At 43.4% G+C, this 20,010-nt stretch overlaps 2 protein-coding genes across 4 annotated transcripts in view; both read right to left on the bottom strand.

Moving 5' to 3' along the window:
• LOC307016568 (thyroid hormone receptor alpha) overlaps positions 1 to 10,758 on the bottom strand; it is a 146,809-nt gene extending 136,051 nt beyond the window's left edge. For both annotated transcript variants that reach the window (XM_079645712.1, XM_079645713.1), the window contains exons 1-2: positions 9,420 to 10,758; positions 4,113 to 4,197 (exon numbers count right to left, since the gene is read on the bottom strand). The gene's annotated coding sequence lies outside the window, so the exon portion shown is untranslated. The remainder of the gene's footprint in view (positions 1 to 4,112; positions 4,198 to 9,419) is intronic.
• Positions 10,759 to 13,412: 2,654 nt separating this feature from the next.
• nsfa (N-ethylmaleimide-sensitive factor a) overlaps positions 13,413 to 20,010 on the bottom strand; it is a 36,087-nt gene continuing 29,489 nt past the window's right edge. The window contains exons 18-21 of one of the 2 annotated variants that reach the window (XM_079645702.1): positions 17,352 to 17,465; positions 16,357 to 16,412; positions 15,448 to 15,504; positions 13,413 to 13,780 (exon numbers count right to left, since the gene is read on the bottom strand). In XM_079645702.1, coding sequence (XP_079501828.1) covers positions 15,474 to 15,504; positions 16,357 to 16,412; positions 17,352 to 17,465 — 201 coding nt within the window. In that variant the 3' untranslated portion in view covers positions 13,413 to 13,780; positions 15,448 to 15,473. The remainder of the gene's footprint in view (positions 13,781 to 15,447; positions 15,505 to 16,356; positions 16,413 to 17,351; positions 17,466 to 20,010) is intronic. The other variant, XM_079645703.1, reaches the window with a different exon arrangement.

Here is a 20,010-nt window from a genome sequence, read left to right as displayed (position 1 = left end):
TGGATGCAGCGTTAGAGCTAATTGAATAGAGGCCGTATTTAATAAATATGTTCCTCCAAAGAACAGAACAGAACATTCTTCAGAGGCCTGCAGTGTGTGTGTGTGTGTGTGTGTGTGTGTGTGTGTGTGTGTGTGTGTGTGTGTGTGTGTGTGTGTGTGTGTGTGTGTGTGTGTGTGTGTGTGTGTGTGTTCTGTACACGATGTACATCCAGCAGGTAATAACTTTTTTTTATTACAATCCCAATAAACATCACATCGTGTTCTCTTCTTCTCTCATATATTCTTCTCACATGTGTTCTTGCGACTAACAATCATTTTTATAAGAAGATAGTCTATATGTAGATCATTAAAACAAGGTATAGTTGCTGTTCTGCTGTTGTTCCTCCTTGTTAAAAAGCACGGGAATGTTTCTTTCTCGAAAATACGAAAATAGTTGTTTTTTTCCAAACTGCAGATTATTTGTTTGTTTGTATTTACATTTTTAAAATAACGTTAAATGTTCAGTGTGTGTCCTCGCGGTTTGTTCCAACACACATTAAGAATAATAACCAGCAGTTCCACCGTTAGCATTGTAACTAACGGGAGGTATTTCAAAGCCTCATTATTACAGTTTTTACTATATTTTACACTTTACAATTATAGGATTTCTCGGCACTGGAACTAAAACCACTCTGAAGCGAAAGAAATATACTGTATATGTATAGATATATATATATATATATATATATATATATATATATATACATATTAATAAACATATACGGTACATTTCCCAACCTTTTATGGTCTTAATCTTTTTATATTACCATATTTTATTTAATATGTTCCTTAGAGAACTTTTTATTTAATTGTATTTTCTCCTCACCTTGAGATGACGTTGTTTTTAAAGTGTTTTAAACAAATAAAGTGTATTCTTGTTGTTGTTATTATTATTATTATGGTAACACTTTATATTAAGGTACACATATTCACCATCAACTAGTTGTTAGTTAACATGCACATTAGCAGTATATTGGCTCTTTATTAGTCATTATAAAACATGTATTAATGCCTTATTCTACATGAATGCTGTCTCTGAGGAACTGCACACGGCTAAAGCAGCCTCCCTCTCCTCTGTCATCATCCTTCTGGACCTGTCTGCTGCATTCGACACGGAGAACCATCAGATCCTCCTACGCACTCTCCAAGAACTTGGAGTTTCAGGCTCTGCACTTTCCCTCCTCACCGCATACCTCAAAGACCTACAGGGTAACTTGGAGAGGGTCCGAGTCCGACCCTTGTCAATTAACTACAGGGGTCCCTCAGGGCTCTGTTCTTGGTCCCCTCCTCTTCTCCTTGTACACAAACTCGCTCGGATCAGTCATTAGCCCGCATGGTTTTTCATACCGCTGCTACGCTGACGACACCCAACTAATTCTGTCCTTTCTCCGCTCAGAGACCCAGGTCGTCGCACTCATCTCTGCTTGTCTAGCATACATCTCTCAGTGGATGTCTGCTCACCACCTCAAGCTCAACCTTGACAAGACTGAACTGCTTTTCCTTCCGGGTAAAGATTGTCGCTCTCTTGACCTAACAATCAACATCGGCCCCTCTGTTGTTTCCCCGACTCAGACTGCAAGGAATCTGGGTGTGACCCTAGATAACAAACTGTCCTTCACTGCAAACATCGCTGCTACAACCCGCTGCTGCAGATACACTCTTTACAACATCAGGAGGACACGTCCCCAGCTGACCCAGAAAGAGACACTGCTGCCGATACACTCTTTACAACATCAGGAGGACACGTCCCCAGCTGACCCAGAAAGAGACACTGCTGCCGATACACTCTTTACAACATCAGGAGGACACGTCCCCAGCTGACCCAGAAAGAGACGCTGCTGCAGATACACTCTAAGAATATGTTCCCTATTTAAAAGTGACGTCTTGTTAATAACAAACAAGCTGGTAGTTTGACCCTAAAGGCCCTGACAAACCAAACTGAGACCAGAGGACACGTCCCGACGGAACAAGGCTGTTGCGTCTCCTGCGTCTTGGCCATGTGTGGCACTGGAACACACCGCAAAGACTTCAGCCGACGGCCAAGAAGCACGTACGAACTGCGCATGCGTGAGTGGCAATAACTCTCCTTACCAGCAGGCGGCGGTAGTGTGTATACGTCATTCAAAAGAGGAAACAACCTGAAGACAGACTGCGTGATAACCGAGAGAAGAAGAACAGACCCCGTGATAGAAACAAACAACAAATAGCGTGTTCCATGTTCACTCTCGTCCATCAAAAACATGTTTGGTGTGGTACTGGCCGTATCAGCCCTTGGACTGTTGCTTGTGGAAGCAGATGGATGAAAAGGAAAAATAATAGCCGTCTTTGTGTGCCTTCTCGTTTGTTTGCGTACCTCGCTTCTCATGCACTGATTCGCTAGCTGAACAGCCAATCAGAGTGATTTAGTTTGCCGACAGCCTGGGCGGAAGGTGTAGGCACGGCCGAAAAGACACGACGGTGCGGGACACACCAATCTGAGGAGGGTGACAGGACGCTCATCGATGGCCAGACATCTATCGACATCAATCGAAGGCCAAAATGGGCTTGGTGTGTCCGGGCCTTAATATGTTGATAGTGAATAAGTTTGCCTTAATCTAAAGTGTTACCGTGAGTAATAAAAGCATTTGAGTGATAAACTGTCCTGCAGATATACGTGGATAGAAAGAGAGGAGCATAAAGCAAACTGAATAAAGCACTGATTAACCTGCACTGGGTGGAGGGCTAGAGATAAACGACAGAAATCTGTTAAAAATTAAGGAACTTTAACAGGATAACATTGATTAAAGAAGCCTTGTTTAAAGCTGGTGTCTTATTCTATTGTTTACCTGTGAAAACTCAACTGAACGGAAATATTCTATTCACTTTTGTTGGTAAAAAGTTTTAAAAAAGACGGATACTTTTAATAATTGCACGACTGGACGAGTTCATTACCACAACATCACACACACACACACACACACACACACACACACACACACACACACACACACACACACACACACACACACACACACACACACACACACACACACACACACACACACACACACACACACACACACACACACACACACACACACACACACACACAGCCCTCACAGTGACGTGTGTCTCTGCAGTGTCTCCCTCCTGCAGAGTGACGTCAGCAGCTGTTATGTAACTCGTTCTCCTCTGACTCAGAGGGCGAGAGACTGGCTTTCTTCCTGTCTCCTCCCTCCTGTCCTCCCCCTGTCTCCTCCCTCCTTCCCCTCCCCTTTCTATACATTGAGCCACCTCAGGAAACCGGGCTGGGAGAAAGCAGCAGGGGGAGGGGAGAGAGAGACGTCAAAAGAGGTCAAATCTGTCTGCAAGTGATTACAGCTCTGGAAGTGCATATACACACAAGCAGTACTCCTACACGCTTTGTGCAGTTATTCTATAGGTATAAGCGTGTGTATTGCATGTAGACCTGTTTAAAAAATATATAAAATGACATGTGTCCTTTCCTCAGGTCTGTGGGAAGAGCTCATAAATGCATCTTTGCTGGAAACTAATAAATCTAGCAGCAAACAAGATCAGGGCATTCTGGGTCATTTCACCCCCACCCCCCACACACACACACCTCTCTCCGGGGAAGTATTATCTTTGGTTTCAGAGTCGTTCCTGTTTTACAGCCAGGTGTGAGAAATGTTTTGTATGAAAACATGAAGCCTGCCATGTGGTTTGTAAAAGTAGAAATAGAACAAGAACACAAAACAAACGTGAGTTTCTGCAAAGTACAGGATGTCTTAAAGTCAAACCCTCATGTGATGTAATAAGGTTCACACAGCTCTTTCTGCACAGAGTTTAAATGGAATCAGGAGATTAGATGTGTGTGTGTGTGTGTGTGTGTGTGTGTGTACACATGTTCTCACTTTTGACACTAGCTGCAGCTCTACGATACGAAACATCAAATGCACGTTGGATTTTCTTGCCCAGATTTACAGATTTGACCCGAGATGAGTCATGTGCCAGCAGCTGGTGTGAAAAGCAGACGTGGTGCACGAAGAAGAAGAGAAGAAGCTTCTCTCTTCACCTGCAGAAACTCTACTCACACTTTCTGCTGACCCTGATGTGACGTTTCCCCGTCTCTCTCTCTGGGGTCAGAGAAGTCACTGAATCCCTCCAGAAGCCCTCATCCTGCAGCAGAAACACAACGTAAACAACCAGAGAAATACACAGTAAACAACCAGAGAAACACAACGTAAACAACCAGAGAAACACACAGTAAACAACCAGAGAAACACAACGTAAACAACCAGAGAAACACACAGTAAACAACCAGAGAAACACAATGTAAACAACCAGAGAAACACAACGTAAACAACCAGAGAAACACAACGTAAACAACCAGAGAAACACAATGTAAACAACCAGAGAAACACAACGTAAACAACCAGAGAAACACACAGTAAACAACCAGAGAAACACAATGTAAACAACCAGAGAAACACACAGTAAACAACCAGAGAAACACAACGTAAACAACCAGAGAAACACACAGTAAACAACCAGAGAAACACAATGTAAACAACCAGAGAAACACACAGTAAACAACCAGAGAAACACACAGTAAACAACCAGAGAAACACACAGTAAACAACCAGAGAAACACAACGTAAACAACCAGAGAAACACAACGTAAACAACCAGAGAAACACAACGTAAACAACCAGAGAAACACAACGTAAACAACCAGAGAAACACAACGTAAACAACCAGAGAAACACACAGTAAACAACCAGAGAAACACAATGTAAACAACCAGAGAAACACAATGTAAACAACCAGAGAAACACAATGTAAACAACCAGAGAAACACAATGTAAACAACCAGAGAAACACACAGTAAACAACCAGAGAAACACAATGTAAACAACCAGAGAAACACAATGTAAACAACCAGAGAAACACACAGTAAACAACCAGAGAAACACAACGTAAACAACCAGAGAAACACACAGTAAACAACCAGAGAAACACACAGTAAACAACCAGAGAAACACAATGTAAACAACCAGAGAAACACAATGTAAACAACCAGAGAAACACACAGTAAACAACCAGAGAAACACAATGTAAACAACCAGAGAAACACAATGTAAACAACCAGAGAAACACACAGTAAACAACCAGAGAAACACAAAGTAAACAACCAGAGAAACACAATGTAAACAACCAGAGAAACACAATGTAAACAACCAGAGAAACACAATGTAAACAACCAGAGAAACACACAGTAAACAACCAGAGAAACACACAGTAAACAACCAGAGAAACACAATGTAAACAACCAGAGAAACACAATGTAAACAACCAGAGAAACACACAGTAAACAACCAGAGAAACACAAAGTAAACAACCAGAGAAACACAATGTAAACAACCAGAGAAACACAATGTAAACAACCAGAGAAACACAATGTAAACAACCAGAGAAACACACAGTAAACAACCAGAGAAACACACAGTAAACAACCAGAGAAACACAACGTAAACAACCAGAGAAACACAACGTAAACAACCAGAGAAACACACAGTAAACAACCAGAGAAACACAATGTAAACAACCAGAGAAACACAATGTAAACAACCAGAGAAACACAATGTAAACAACCAGAGAAACACACAGTAAACAACCGGAGAAACACACAGTAAACAACCAGAGAAACACACAGTAAACAACCAGAGAAACACAACGTAAACAACCAGAGAAACACACTGTAAACAACCAGAGAAACACAATGTAAACAACCAGAGAAACACACAGTAAACAACCAGAGAAACACAACGTAAACAACCAGAGAAACACACAGTAAACAACCAGAGAAACACAATGTAAACAACCAGAGAAACACAATGTAAACAACCAGAGAAACACAATGTAAACAACCAGAGAAACACACAGTAAACAACCAGAGAAACACAATGTAAACAACCAGAGAAACACAATGTAAACAACCAGAGAAACACACAGTAAACAACCAGAGAAACACACAGTAAACAACCAGAGAAACACACAGTAAACAACCAGAGAAACACACAGTAAACAACCAGAGAAACACAATGTAAACAACCAGAGAAACACACAGTAAACAACCAGAGAAACACAATGTAAACAACCAGAGAAACACAATGTAAACAACCAGAGAAACACACAGTAAACAACCAGAGAAACACAATGTAAACAACCAGAGAAACACAATGTAAACAACCAGAGAAACACACAGTAAACAACCAGAGAAACACACAGTAAACAACCAGAGAAACACAACGTAAACAACCAGAGAAACACACAGTAAACAACCAGAGAAACACAATGTAAACAACCAGAGAAACACACAGTAAACAACCAGAGAAACACAAAGTAAACAACCAGAGAAACACAATGTAAACAACCAGAGAAACACACAGTAAACAACCAGAGAAACACACAGTAAACAACCAGAGAAACACAATGTAAACAACCAGAGAAACACAACGTAAACAACCAGAGAAACACAATGTAAACAACCAGAGAAACACACAGTAAACAACCAGAGAAACACACAGTAAACAACCAGAGAAACACAATGTAAACAACCAGAGAAACACAACGTAAACAACCAGAGAAACACAATGTAAACAACCAGAGAAACACACAGTAAACAACCAGAGAAACACAATGTAAACAACCAGAGAAACACACAGTAAACAACCAGAGAAACACAATGTAAACAACCAGAGAAACACACAGTAAACAACCAGAGAAACACACAGTAAACAACCAGAGAAACACAATGTAAACAACCAGAGAAACACACAGTAAACAACCAGAGAAACACACAGTAAACAACCAGAGAAACACAATGTAAACAACCAGAGAAACACAACGTAAACAACCAGAGAAACACACAGTAAACAACCAGAGAAACACACAGTAAACAACCAGAGAAACACACAGTAAACAACCAGAGAAACACACAGTAAACAACCAGAGAAACACAACGTAAACAACCAGAGAAACACACAGTAAACAACCAGAGAAACACAATGTAAACAACCAGAGAAACACAACGTAAACAACCAGAGAAACACACAGTAAACAACCAGAGAAACACACAGTAAACAACCAGAGAAACACAATGTAAACAACCAGAGAAACACAATGTAAACAACCAGAGAAACACAACGTAAACAACCAGAGAAACACACAGTAAACAACCAGAGAAACACAATGTAAACAACCAGAGAAACACAATGTAAACAACCAGAGAAACACAATGTAAACAACCAGAGAAACACAATGTAAACAACCAGAGAAACACAATGTAAACAACCAGAGAAACACACAGTAAACAACCAGAGAAACACACAGTAAACAACCAGAGAAACACAACGTAAACAACCAGAGAAACACAACGTAAACAACCAGAGAAACACACAGTAAACAACCAGAGAAACACAACGTAAACAACCAGAGAAACACACAGTAAACAACCAGAGAAACACACAGTAAACAACCAGAGAAACACAACGTAAACAACCAGAGAAACACACAGTAAACAACCAGAGAAACACAACGTAAACAACCAGAGAAACACACAGTAAACAACCAGAGAAACACAACGTAAACAACCAGAGAAACACAACGTAAACAACCAGAGAAACACACAGTAAACAACCAGAGAAACACAACGTAAACAACCAGAGAAACACAACGTAAACAACCAGAGAAACACAACGTAAACAACCAGAGAAACACACAGTAAACAACCAGAGAAACACAACGTAAACAACCAGAGAAACACAATGTAAACAACCAGAGAAACACACAGTAAACAACCAGAGAAACACACAGTAAACAACCAGAGAAACACAACGTAAACAACCAGAGAAACACAATGTAAACAACCAGAGAAACACACAGTAAACAACCAGAGAAACACACAGTAAACAACCAGAGAAACACAATGTAAACAACCAGAGAAACACAATGTAAACAACCAGAGAAACACAATGTAAACAACCAGAGAAACACAATGTAAACAACCAGAGAAACACAGTAAACAACCCGGAGAGAAACACAATGTAAACAACCAGAGAAACACAGTAAACAACCCGGAGAGAAACACACAGTGAAGACTCTGCTGTTATGTGTGACTCCATACAAAGTCAACTCAAAGGTGTTCTCATCATCTATCAGCTACAGTGTAGAAATGGCAATGACATTATTCTGACCTGAACTCCTCCAACAATGCAACATATATAATCAAATACAAATAAACAATTGTGCAAGAGGAAGTCTATATACATCTCAATGGAATATGACATACACAAACAGAATGAGGTGATAACTATGTATGTAAATAAGTGGATTGCAAGATGACAGACAGATGAACGTTCACATGGTTTCTCACCACGCCTCAGCCTGCAGCAGCGATTGGCTGAAACCCACATTTCATATTTCATGCTATCCTGCATGATTCATGTCAGATCTACACGAGCACACTATGGCACAATCTGTATGTCACAGCGCAGGAATGTGAACAGAGGCTGGGAGTGCCACACACACACACACACACACACACACACACACACACACACACACACACACACACACACACACACACACACACACACACACACACACACACACACACACACACACACACACACACACACACACACACACACACACACACCAGCCTATATACGTTCCAAAATGTTGGCACTGAGCCATATCTGTGTACTTCTTGTAAAACATCTCTAACCAGCCGTACTTGGCGTGCGTGTGTGTATGTGTGTGCGTGTCAGCAAGTAGGCTACGTTAAACTGTGCAATCAGAAACCTGTTAACACACAAACACAAAGAACACACACACACACACACACACACACACACACACACACACACACACACACACACACACACACACACACACACACACACACACACACACACACACACACACACACACACACACACACACACACATTAAGACATTGATAGACTGTATTGTATACTGTATATACAATGTGCTATATAAATAAATAAGGATTGAGACAAACCCATGTTGCGATAAAAACGTAGCTGGACGCTCAATAAGGAATTATAAAACATTAAATAAAACTCAAGTTCAGATAGAGATGGACACACACACACAAACACACACACACACGCACGCACACACACACACACACACACACACACACACACACACACACACACACACACACACACACACACACACACACACACACACACACACACGCAGGATGTCAGTGGTGTCCCGCTGTGTGCACGGCTTGGTTCAGCATGGTTCAGCCCGGGTTGACATGAGGACAGCCCCGTTAAATCCCCCCCGGTGATGCACACACTCACCGATGCTTGACTTGTGATATAACAGCGCCTCTTGCACCGTCAACATAAAGCAGCCGTGTTCAAAAACGTGCAGAAAAAGCAGCAGCAGCGGCGGTGGAAATAAACGTTTCCTTTCCTCCCCGGTGCTTCTTCTCCTCTCCCGGTGTTAGTACCTCTCTCAGGCCGCCTTCAGGTGCTCAGACCCGGGCTCTCCGGTGCCTGGACCTCCATGGAGCCACGGTGTTTACAGGGTGTCTCTGCGGGGATCAGGGCTCTGTTCTCGGTCCTCCCCGTGCCTCTCAGTCCGGGTGAATGCGGGTCAGGAGAAGGAGCTGCTCCGCCTCTGAGGGGATCCATTACCCGGCTCCACAGCGCCCTCCTGCGGCCAAAGGGAGGGGATGCACCCGGGGGGAGAGGAGGTTGCATAACACCGAGAGAACCCGGGGATTAAAGAAACAATTATTAAAGGGTCGATACGCGGATTGTCTGCATATGTAAATGTGTCTGTTGACTGTGTATATATAGCCTATCACTCGGATCTTGGATAACTGGACTCAAACTCACACTGTACATCAAGGGGGATGTCTCTGCCTTTCCACAGCAACGATTAAGTGTTAATTGATTTATTAATACATTTTTCAAATGTTTTGTTTTAATATTTGGAAAAGACAACATGTGCAAAACAAGAGTTTCTTCAGATATTATATTTATTGTGGAAAACAAATCTCCTCTGGCTGGAAGAGAACTCACCTCTCCATACTTTCTCTTTGGTTAACTGGACTTATACAATTCACACTGTACATTTTACATTTACATTTAATTTGATATCCAATTCCTTGCACACTTAATGTAAATAATATCCTGCTTTATATTGTGTTAACAGAATATTGGCCCTTTAATAGTGTTTTTAATTTGTCAGAGTGCCGGTCATCTGTATATTTGTCTTTCTCTCTAAAGCTGGTTTATTTCTATTTCTATTTGTAGATGTTTCTATTTTAGAATTGTTTATTACTTATTAACTTCAGGTTTATCTTAGATTCATTTAGATTACATTTACTTTATTGATCGAAGTTTGTGAATTTTTTTATTTACAGCAGCATTTTAAAAAGGTATTGAGCAAGTTAAAAATCAACATAAACAGTGAATATATATGCATGTAAAAACAGAAAAACACAATGTTTAATACGATTAAGAAACAGGCCTTGCTGCGTACGTAGGGGCTTGGACTGTGAGGCGTAGGGTCGCCGGTTCAAGGCCCCGACCAGACCTAAATATGGAGTGTGGACTGCTACTTGGAGGGGTCCAAGTTCACCTCCTGCCCTGCTGTGGTGCCCTTGAGCAAGGCACCGGACCTGGTGCTACTCCTGGTGCTAGACTCCTGGTGCTAGACTCCTGGTGCTAGATTCTTGGTTCTAGTCTCCTGGCTCTAGACTCCTGGTGCTAGACTCCTGGTGCTAGACTCCTGGCTCTAGACTCCTGGTTCTAGCCTCCTGGTGCTAGACTCCTGTTTCTAGACTCATGGTTCTAGACTCATGGTTCTAGACTCCTGGTACTAGACTCCTGGTGCTAGACTCCTGGCTCTAGACTCCTTGTACTAGACTACTGTTTCTAGACTCCTGGTGCTAGCCTCCTGGTTCTAGACTCCTGGCTCTAGACTCCTGGGGCTAGACTCCTGGCTCTAGGCTCCTGGCTCTTGACTCCTGGTGCTAGACTCCTGATTCTAGACTCCTGGCTCTAGACTCCTGGTTCTAGACTCCTGGTACTAGACTCCTGGCTCTAGACTCCTGGTACTAGACTCCTGGTGCTTGACTCCTGGTGCTAGACTCCTGATTCTAGACTCCTGGCTGAGCTGGCTCTAGACTCCTGGTTCTAGACTCCTGGTACTAGACTCCTGGTTCTAGACTCCTGGTACTAGACTCCTGGTTCTAGACTCCTGGCACTAGACTCCTGGCTCTAGACTCCTGGTTCTAGACTCCTGGTTCTAGACTCCTGGTACTAGACTCCTGGTTCTAGACTCCTGGTGCTAGACTCCTGGTGCAAGACTCCTGGTTCTAGACTCCTGGTTCTAGACTCCTGGTACTAGACTCCTGGTTCTAGACTCCTGGTGCTAGACTCCTGGTGCTAGGATGGGTGAAACGCAGAGAACACATGTCACTGTGTGCTGTGTGCTCTGCATGTGTGACCATTGAAGAGGGGTTCATCCCACCAATTCTATGTTTACTTTTAGTCGTTGGTATATTTTGATGGTTTTTAATTGTTCACATGAACGCCTAACTTTGACTCTTTATTTGACTCGATATTATTTCTTTCACCTGAGTAAACTAACATAGTTCTTCTCCCACCTTTTGCTGAGTTGCAGTGCACGTGTAGACGGGGAAATGATTGATCAAAGTGGAGAACATTTTGTTCTGTGTTCCTGCCTGAGGGAACTTCTGGTTAAACATTAACTTTGATGAAAAAGAGGAATAAGAAGAGAGGGAGGAAGCAGCTCAAAGGTGAATCATCAGAAGAGGAGCTGAAGAACAGGAGGTCACATTCTGTGTTTGGACTTTTTATAGAATGTGCTTTTCTTTCAGAGTGATGACTTTTTTCATCGAATATTCAATATTTTTAACAATTTTGCCTTTTTTTTATTCCAACTTTCTTAAAAAGATTTTGATTTTTTTTCAGAAATCTGACTTTCTTATATTTTTGACTTTTTTTCAGAAATCCTACTTTTTCTAATAACTTGGTATTTTTTCATAATTCTGCATTTTTTCAAAGACATTTTATTTTTCTTTGCGTTTTGACTTTTTATCAAATGTTTTTGATCAGAATTGTTACTTTTTTTCTAACGCTGACAGTATTTTTTTAATTTGGACTTTATGGGATTTTTATTTTCAGAATTCTCACTTTTTTCAATTTTGTTTTTTGAATTGTGACTTCATTAGAATTTTTTTTAATATAATTAATCTTTTTTCTTTTCTTTTTTTAAATGCATTTCTTTTCAGAATTGAGACTTTTTTTGTATTCTGACTTTTTTAAGTTCTTATAAATAAAAACAAGACAAGGAGTTGGAAGTTTCTTTTTTTCTGTGCATCTGTGCTTTTTATTGCAATAATACATCTGCATGATGATATATATTTACACACACACACACACACACACACACACACACACACACACACACACACACACACACACACACACACACACACACACACACACACACACACACACACACACACACACACACACACACACACACACACACACACACACACACACACACACACACACACACACACCCTTTCATACACACACTTACACTTACACACAGAAACACACACACCATCAATGCTCAGAACAATAAACAAGAACTTTTGGACAATCAGCACATGACATTAGAAAAAACCCACAAATTAACCACCGACTGTCTTGACCTGTCACACACACACACACACACACACCCACACACCCACACACCCACCCACCCACCCACCCACACACACACACACACACACACACACACACACACACACACACACACACACACACACACACACACACACACACACACACACACACACACACACACACACACATGCAGTTCCCCACACGTGCACACGAGCGGACACAAGCTCGAGTTTCCAAGACAAACGTCTAAAAGTTTATTTGAGTCGATGTTTCGAAGTGCCAAATGTATATATTTTTTTAATCGTTAACACTGTCGCTACGACATCTCGACTGAACTGTACTGAATACTACACACACTCCGAAACTCACTGTCACTGTCACAGAAACATCTCATGAGACACGGGGAAGAAGAGTCTCCATACTGATAGGAAATAAACTCCATCCTTTAAACGTATTCTGATACTGCATTTAGTCTATATATACTATATACAGAGCATGAACACTGCATATTTAAAGGTCTACATTTACAACCACTGCACATTTACTAAAAGCCTCTCAACTCGTATTTATATATCCAGATGTGTTCGCTCCGCTTGTGTTTGTGAGGAAACACCAACAATAACTATGCAACAAATACAACAAACACTACAGCTGGAAACACACGTTTGGTTTTTTTGGGTTCGTTTTTTTTTACACACGATGCACAAAACAGCACTTTTTATTTTTACAATCATCTATTGCAATTTCTTTACAGATAACAGATTCATAACAGTACGACTTCCAGTAGGTTGCTGTGATGTGTCGATAAGTAAAGTTGATGGCGATGGAGAGGAGACAGAGGAGGAAGGGTTGGAAACATGCTCTCTTTGACCAGGTGTGTGTGTTTGAGTAGACAGAGATTTGGTGGATGGAGATTTCTTCTTCTTCAACTCTTCCTCATTTCGTTGGCTTGTTGCTTCTTCCTCTACTCGTAGAAGCTGCGATCACTAGAAAGAGGTCAAAGCAGATTTGTCAGTTTCCTGTTGTTTTGATGAGGGAATGAGTCCTAAAACCCGACATGAGTCAGCATTTCAGCATTTCCTGTCCCCTGGTCTGGAAGTCAAGGGTTTTCTGAATGTGTTAGCGTGAATTGTAAACATTTCAATCATGTAAAAAAAAAAAAAAAAAAAACTTTTGAAAAAAAACGTTTTGCTTTTGGAAAACCATGTGGAGATGGAGGGTAAAATGACTGGTTAAAGACAAGCGAGACTATTCACTTACCAACTCACGTTTTTTACAAATTACATATTGAATGCATCAGAAATGAAGCCCTAGAGCTCATTTCCTTTCATTCAACAGTTGTGCTACACACTTTATTTGTCTTAGTAGCATCTGGTGGCTAACGTAAGCTAATGATCTCAAACTTTATTGCTGTGCTCTATATTGTCTCCAGGTGCAGCCTCTCCCTCCAGGTGCAGTCTCTCCCTCCAGGTGCAGCTTCTCCCTCCAGGTGCAGCCTCTCCCTCCAGGTGCAGCTTCTCCCTCCAAGTGCCCCCAATCACCAATCAGGGCTTCCATAAAGGACCTGAGAAAGCTGCAGTGGCTCTCCCCTTCTCCTCTGGCTGCTGCATGGTGTCTCTGTCTCTGTCTCTGGCTGCTGCATGGTGTCTCTGTCTCTGTCTCTGTCTCTGTCTCTGGCTCTGTCTCTGTCTCTGTCTCTGTCTCTGGCTGCTGCATGGTGTCTCTGTCTCTGTCTCTGGCTGCTGCATGGTGTCTCTGTCTCGGACCTGATTATATTTATATTTTAATTTGCTTTGCAAGTTGGCTGGTGAGCCCGTTTTCTGCTTATCCATCATTGGTAATTAAACCTCCCTTTGTGGCTTCAGATCAGTTTCCGCTCTTTTTTCTCGTGCCTGGTCATTTCTATGCTTTGTTACTTCCCTTCATACCCCTAGATTAGGAGGGGACGTAACAAACAGATACTACTAAATCAGTTTTCTGACATTTTTCTCTCTTAAAAATTGGCATTTTTATGTTTATTTCATTCAGGTGACTAGCATCAGTTATCTTAAAGGTGAGGTAGGTCATTTTGGAGAAACCAGCTCGAGTGGCTAGAATTTGAAAATACACAACCGGAGAAAATCTGCCACTTCCTCACAGAGCCCCTCCTCCAACACACACGAACGCGCACATGACCAATGAGGGCACGAGATAAGTTTGTGCACAGATGGAAGGCTGACAGGCAGGTAGGCCATCCAGTTACTTTAGCCGGCTCAGATGATTGGTCCTGCTTTTCACAGCGCCACGGCTTCCACTGATGATATTTTTTACGGATTTGTTGTCAAAGCACTTCAGATATTCATTGCTATCGGATGTTAAGAGCATTCCATGGAATATAACAAGTGTATCTCGAGCCGGTTTCTCAAACTCACCTACCCCACCTTTAAGTAACTTAGTCTCACTTAATTCTTTGGGATGAGTGAGGTATGATTGTACAAAATGACAAACTTTGACCCTCAGAGTGAATGTTTTTCCATGTGAAAGCGACTGAACCCATCATTAAAACAGTTTTTAGAAGTTTCTACTGCAATCACAATCCTATGTAAATGCTAATCTAGTAGCTAGCTAACAGGCTACATGCTAACTAGTCCCGTTGCTCTGCTGTAGATCTTACCAGTGCACAGCGTAACGACCGACAGCTTAAATTCGGATTTGATCGCCTTCATTCAACCTGGTGATTGCAAAATAAATCCAATAAAATATCCAGAGTTCAAAGTGCATCCTGTCAAATGACACTTTAGACATTTTATTCTAAAGAAGAAATGTAAAAGAGTGGTGCAGAACATGAGTCGTAAAACTCTTTTTACCAAATCTGGTTCCCTATCTTCAAAACTCTTTAATTGAAAAACCGCAGTTGCTAACAAGTGTCTAAATGAGACGGCTAAACGTCATTACGCCCAACATTAGCCTCCTTTAGCTTAGCAGTGGTGACGTGAAGTCATGTGACCGTGCTGTTGTTCCTTTATAGCCCAACATTAGCCTCCTTTAGCTTAGCGGTGGAGACGTGAAGTCATGTGACCGTGCTGTAGTTCCTTTAAATCCCAACATTAGCCGAATTAAGCTTAGCGGTGGTGACGTGAAGTCATGTGACCGTGCTGTAGTTCCTTTAAAGCCCAACATTAGCCTCCTTTAGCTTAGCGGTGGTGACGTCATGTGATCGTGCTGTAGTTCCTTTATAGCCCAACATTAGCCTCCTTTAGCTTAGCGGTGGTGACGTGAAGTCATGTGACCGTGTTGTAGTTCCTTTAAAGCCCAAAATTAGCCTCCTTTAGCTTAGCGGTGGTGACGTGAAGTCATGTGACCGTGCTGTAGTTCCTTTATAGCCCAACATTAGCCTCCTTTAGCTAAGCGCTGGTGACGTCATGTGATCGTGCATACAAATACAACATCCTGCACCACTCTATACAGGTAGAAACATAACAAATGTATGAGATGAGAGTAAAGGAAAGGGTTAAACCAAAGGTAGTGGTTGAAGCGATGGAAATGATTTTGTTCAACTGATTATTAATATTATTGTACTCACGCCCCCTCGTCTCTGAGCAGGGACAGGAACTTGGTCACTCTGTAGTCGGGTTCCATCTAAAGAGGAAACAAAGAGAAAAGAACACAAGCTGTAGACTGTAGAAAAACAAGCAGCATCAATACAGCTCTCATCAGAAATCACGTCTCCATGCTTTAAGGTTCAAACAGCTCTTTATTTCTCTCATCCTGCCTGTGCTGCAGCACCTCTTTTCACCGTCTGTCTGAAACCAGAGCCCAGTCTGTTCTGATTGGTTAGCTGGCCGGCTCTGTTGTGATTGGTCAACCAATTAGCGTTGTCCCGCCCCCTTAGCCTATCGCATACAATGTGTTGGAGCGCTAGCCAATAGCTAACGATGTTCGGGAAGTAAACAAAGGAGCATGATAGTGCTTAGGGTTAGCTTAGCGTAGCATAAGAACAACAATGGGTAAATATGTTGTTGATGTTATTTAAAACCCCCTCTAAGCCTCACCGAATGACCAGTTCCTTTTTTTTAAATCCGTTTTCAGCTTTACTTGCCAGATTATTTCTTAGCCTTTCTTAGCATTTCGTCAGATATTTAGTTTTTCATTCCTAGACTTGTGCTGGGTGTGTTCAATGTTATCATAATGTCTCTTGAAGCGTTCTCATTTTGGGTTTTTCTGTCTCTTCTTGCACCATTTTGATCATTTATGTCTTTAAGTTGCATCGCCTGTGCATGTGACAAACAAGCCTTTAAATCTTTAAATAGAAACATGCATGTTTACGCACATGCAAAGGAGAAGGAAGCACCAAAAGATTCAAAATATGTAAAAAGCAGCGTGCCAGCTGTAAATGGCGAGAATGAGGGATTTAGTTTTTTCCAGCAGTCCCACAGCTTCATTCCTAATTACCATGAGATTTCGTCTGTTCTTCTTGTTGTCTTTACTTCCCTGTGTATATCTACTGACTAACATCTTCCACATCACAGCGCAGCGTAAGTATGGAGCTTTAGGAGCAGCTTCCTGGCCCTTCAGTACCTGCAGAGACATCTCGATGAGCACCAGCAGCTTCTTGATGCCGATCCAGACCCGCTTCCCTTTGAGCTGCTGAGCGATGCTGGCACGCTCTTTATCTGTGAAGCTTCCCAGCAGCTGAAACACATCAAACACAACGAGGAGTTAGTTTACCTTGTATCATACTAAGGGAGCATTCACAGTTCACCCTCCGTTCCTCTTTTACAAGATATTCCGAACAACAGGTAGCAGCAAATAACCTCAACGAGTCCTGCATGGGGTTATTTATTGTTGTATGATGTTTCTCCATTTGCTAGAAGATGTGTTTAAAAGAATCAAAGTCAACCTTAATGTCCATCTTACTCAGTTTGTGTTTACAGACAGAGATCGAAATGACGTTTCCAATAATCCCGAATATAAAAGTATACAAAATACAGATATGTGTAGAAATATGTATAACATGTATATCCTATAATCAACAGACACATTTACACATGTGCACACATTAAGATTAAACAATCAATATACAAAATAACAGTCACTTCAATATCTTTGGTGCAAGATAGTCTCCTTGGTGTGAACGTGGATCTCAGCCCCTCCTCTCCTTGGTGTGAACGTGGATCTCAGCCCCTCCTCTTCTTGGTGTGAACGTGGATCTCAGCCCCTCCTCTTCTTGGTGTGAACGTGGATCTCAGCCCCTCCTCTTCTTGGTGTGAACGTGGATCTCAGCCCCTCCTCTCCTTGGTGTGAACGTGGATTTCAGCCCCTCCTCTCCTTGGTGTGAACGTGGATCTCAGCCCCTCCTCTCCTTGGTGTGAACGTGGATCTCAGCCCCTCCTCTTCTTGGTGTGAACGTGGATCTCAGCCCCTCCTCTCCTTGGTGTAAACGTGGATCTCAGCCCCTCCTCTCCTTGGTGTGAACGTGGATCTCAGCCCCTCCTCTTCTTGGTGTGAACGTGGATCTCAGCCCCTCCTCTCCTTGGTGTGAACGTGGATCTCAGCCCCTCCTCTCCTTGGTGTGAACGTGGATCTCAGCCCCTCCTCTCCTTGGTGTGAACGTGGATCTCAGCCCCTCCTCTTCTTGGTGTGAACATGGATCTCAGCCCCTCCTCTCCTTGGTGTGAACGTGGATCTCAGCCCCTCCTCTTCTTGGTGTGAACGTGGATCTCAGCCCCTCCTCTCCTTGGTGTGAACGTGGATCTCAGCCCCTCCTCTTCTTGGTGTGAACGTGGATCTCAGCCCCTCCTCTCCTTGGTGTGAACGTGGATCTCAGCCCCTCCTCTCCTTGGTGTGAACGTGGATCTCAGCCCCTCCTCTCCTTGGTGTGAACGTGGATCTCAGCCCCTCCTCTCCTTGGTGTGAACGTGGATCTCAGCCCCTCCTCTCCTTGGTGTGAACGTTGATCTCAGCCCCTCCTCTCCTTGGTGTGAACGTGGATCTCAGCCCCTCCTCTTCTTGGTGTGAACGTGGATCTCAGCCCCTCCTCTCCTTGGTGTGAACGTGGATCTCAGCCCCTCCTCTCCTTGGTGTAAACGTTGATCTCAGCCCCTCCTCTCCTTGGTGTGAACGTGGATCTCAGCCCCTCCTCTTCTTGGTGTGAACGTGGATCTCAGCCCCTCCTCTCCTTGGTGTAAACGTTGATCTCAGCCCCTCCTCTCCTTGGTGTGAACGTGGATCTCAGCCCCTCCTCTTCTTGGTGTGAACGTGGATCTCAGCCCCTCCTCTCCTTGGTGTGAACGTGGATCTCAGCCCCTCCTCTCCTTGGTGTGAACGTGGATCTCAGCCCCTCCTCTCCTTGGTGTGAACGTGGATCTCAGCCCCTCCTCTCCTTGGTGTGAACGTTGATCTCAGCCCCTCCTCTCCTTGGTGTGAACGTGGATCCCAGCCCCTCCTCTCCTTGGTGTGAACGTGGATCTCAGCCCCTCCTCTTCTTGGTGTGAACGTGGATCTCAGCCCCTCCTCTCCTTGGTGTGAACGTGGATCTCAGCCCCTCCTCTCCTTGGTGTGAACGTGGATCCCAGCCCCTCCTCTTCTTGGTGTGAACGTGGATCTCAGCCCCTCCTCTCCTTGGTGTGAACGTGGATCTCAGCCCCTCCTCTCCTTGGTGTGAACGTGGATCTCAGCCCCTCCTCTCCTTGGTGTGAACGTGGATCTCAGCCCCTCCTCTCCTTGGTGTGAACGTGGATCTCAGCCCCTCCTCTCCTTGGTGTGAACGTGGATCCCAGCCCCTCCTCTTCTTGGTGTGAACGTGGATCTCAGCCCCTCCTCTCCTTGGTGTGAACGTGGATCTCAGCCCCTCCTCTCCTTGGTGTGAATGTGGATCTCAGCCCCTCCTCTCCTTGGTGTGAACGTGGATCTCAGCCCCTCCTCTCCTTGGTGTGAACGTGGATCCCAGCCCCTCCTCTTCTTGGTGTGAACGTGGATCTCAGCCCCTCCTCTCCTTGGTGTGAACGTGGATCCCAGCCCCTCCTCTTCTTGGTGTGAACGTGGATCTCAGCCCCTCCTCTCCTTGGTGTGAACGTGGATCCCAGCCCCTCCTCTTCTTGGTGTGAACGTGGATCTCAGCCCCTCCTCTCCTTGGTGTGAACGTGGATCTCAGCCCCTCCTCTCCTTGGTGTGAACGTGGATCTCAGCCCCTCCTCTCCTTGGTGTGAACGTGGATCTCAGCCCCTCCTCTCCTTGG

Source organism: Notothenia rossii (assembly GCF_949606895.1).
Source record: "Notothenia rossii genome assembly, chromosome: 8".
In the NCBI taxonomy this organism is placed as follows: Eukaryota; Metazoa; Chordata; class Actinopteri; order Perciformes; family Nototheniidae; genus Notothenia; species Notothenia rossii.
The sequence above is the reverse complement of the archived record's forward strand: the minus strand, read 5'-3'. Positions and strand labels throughout refer to the sequence as shown.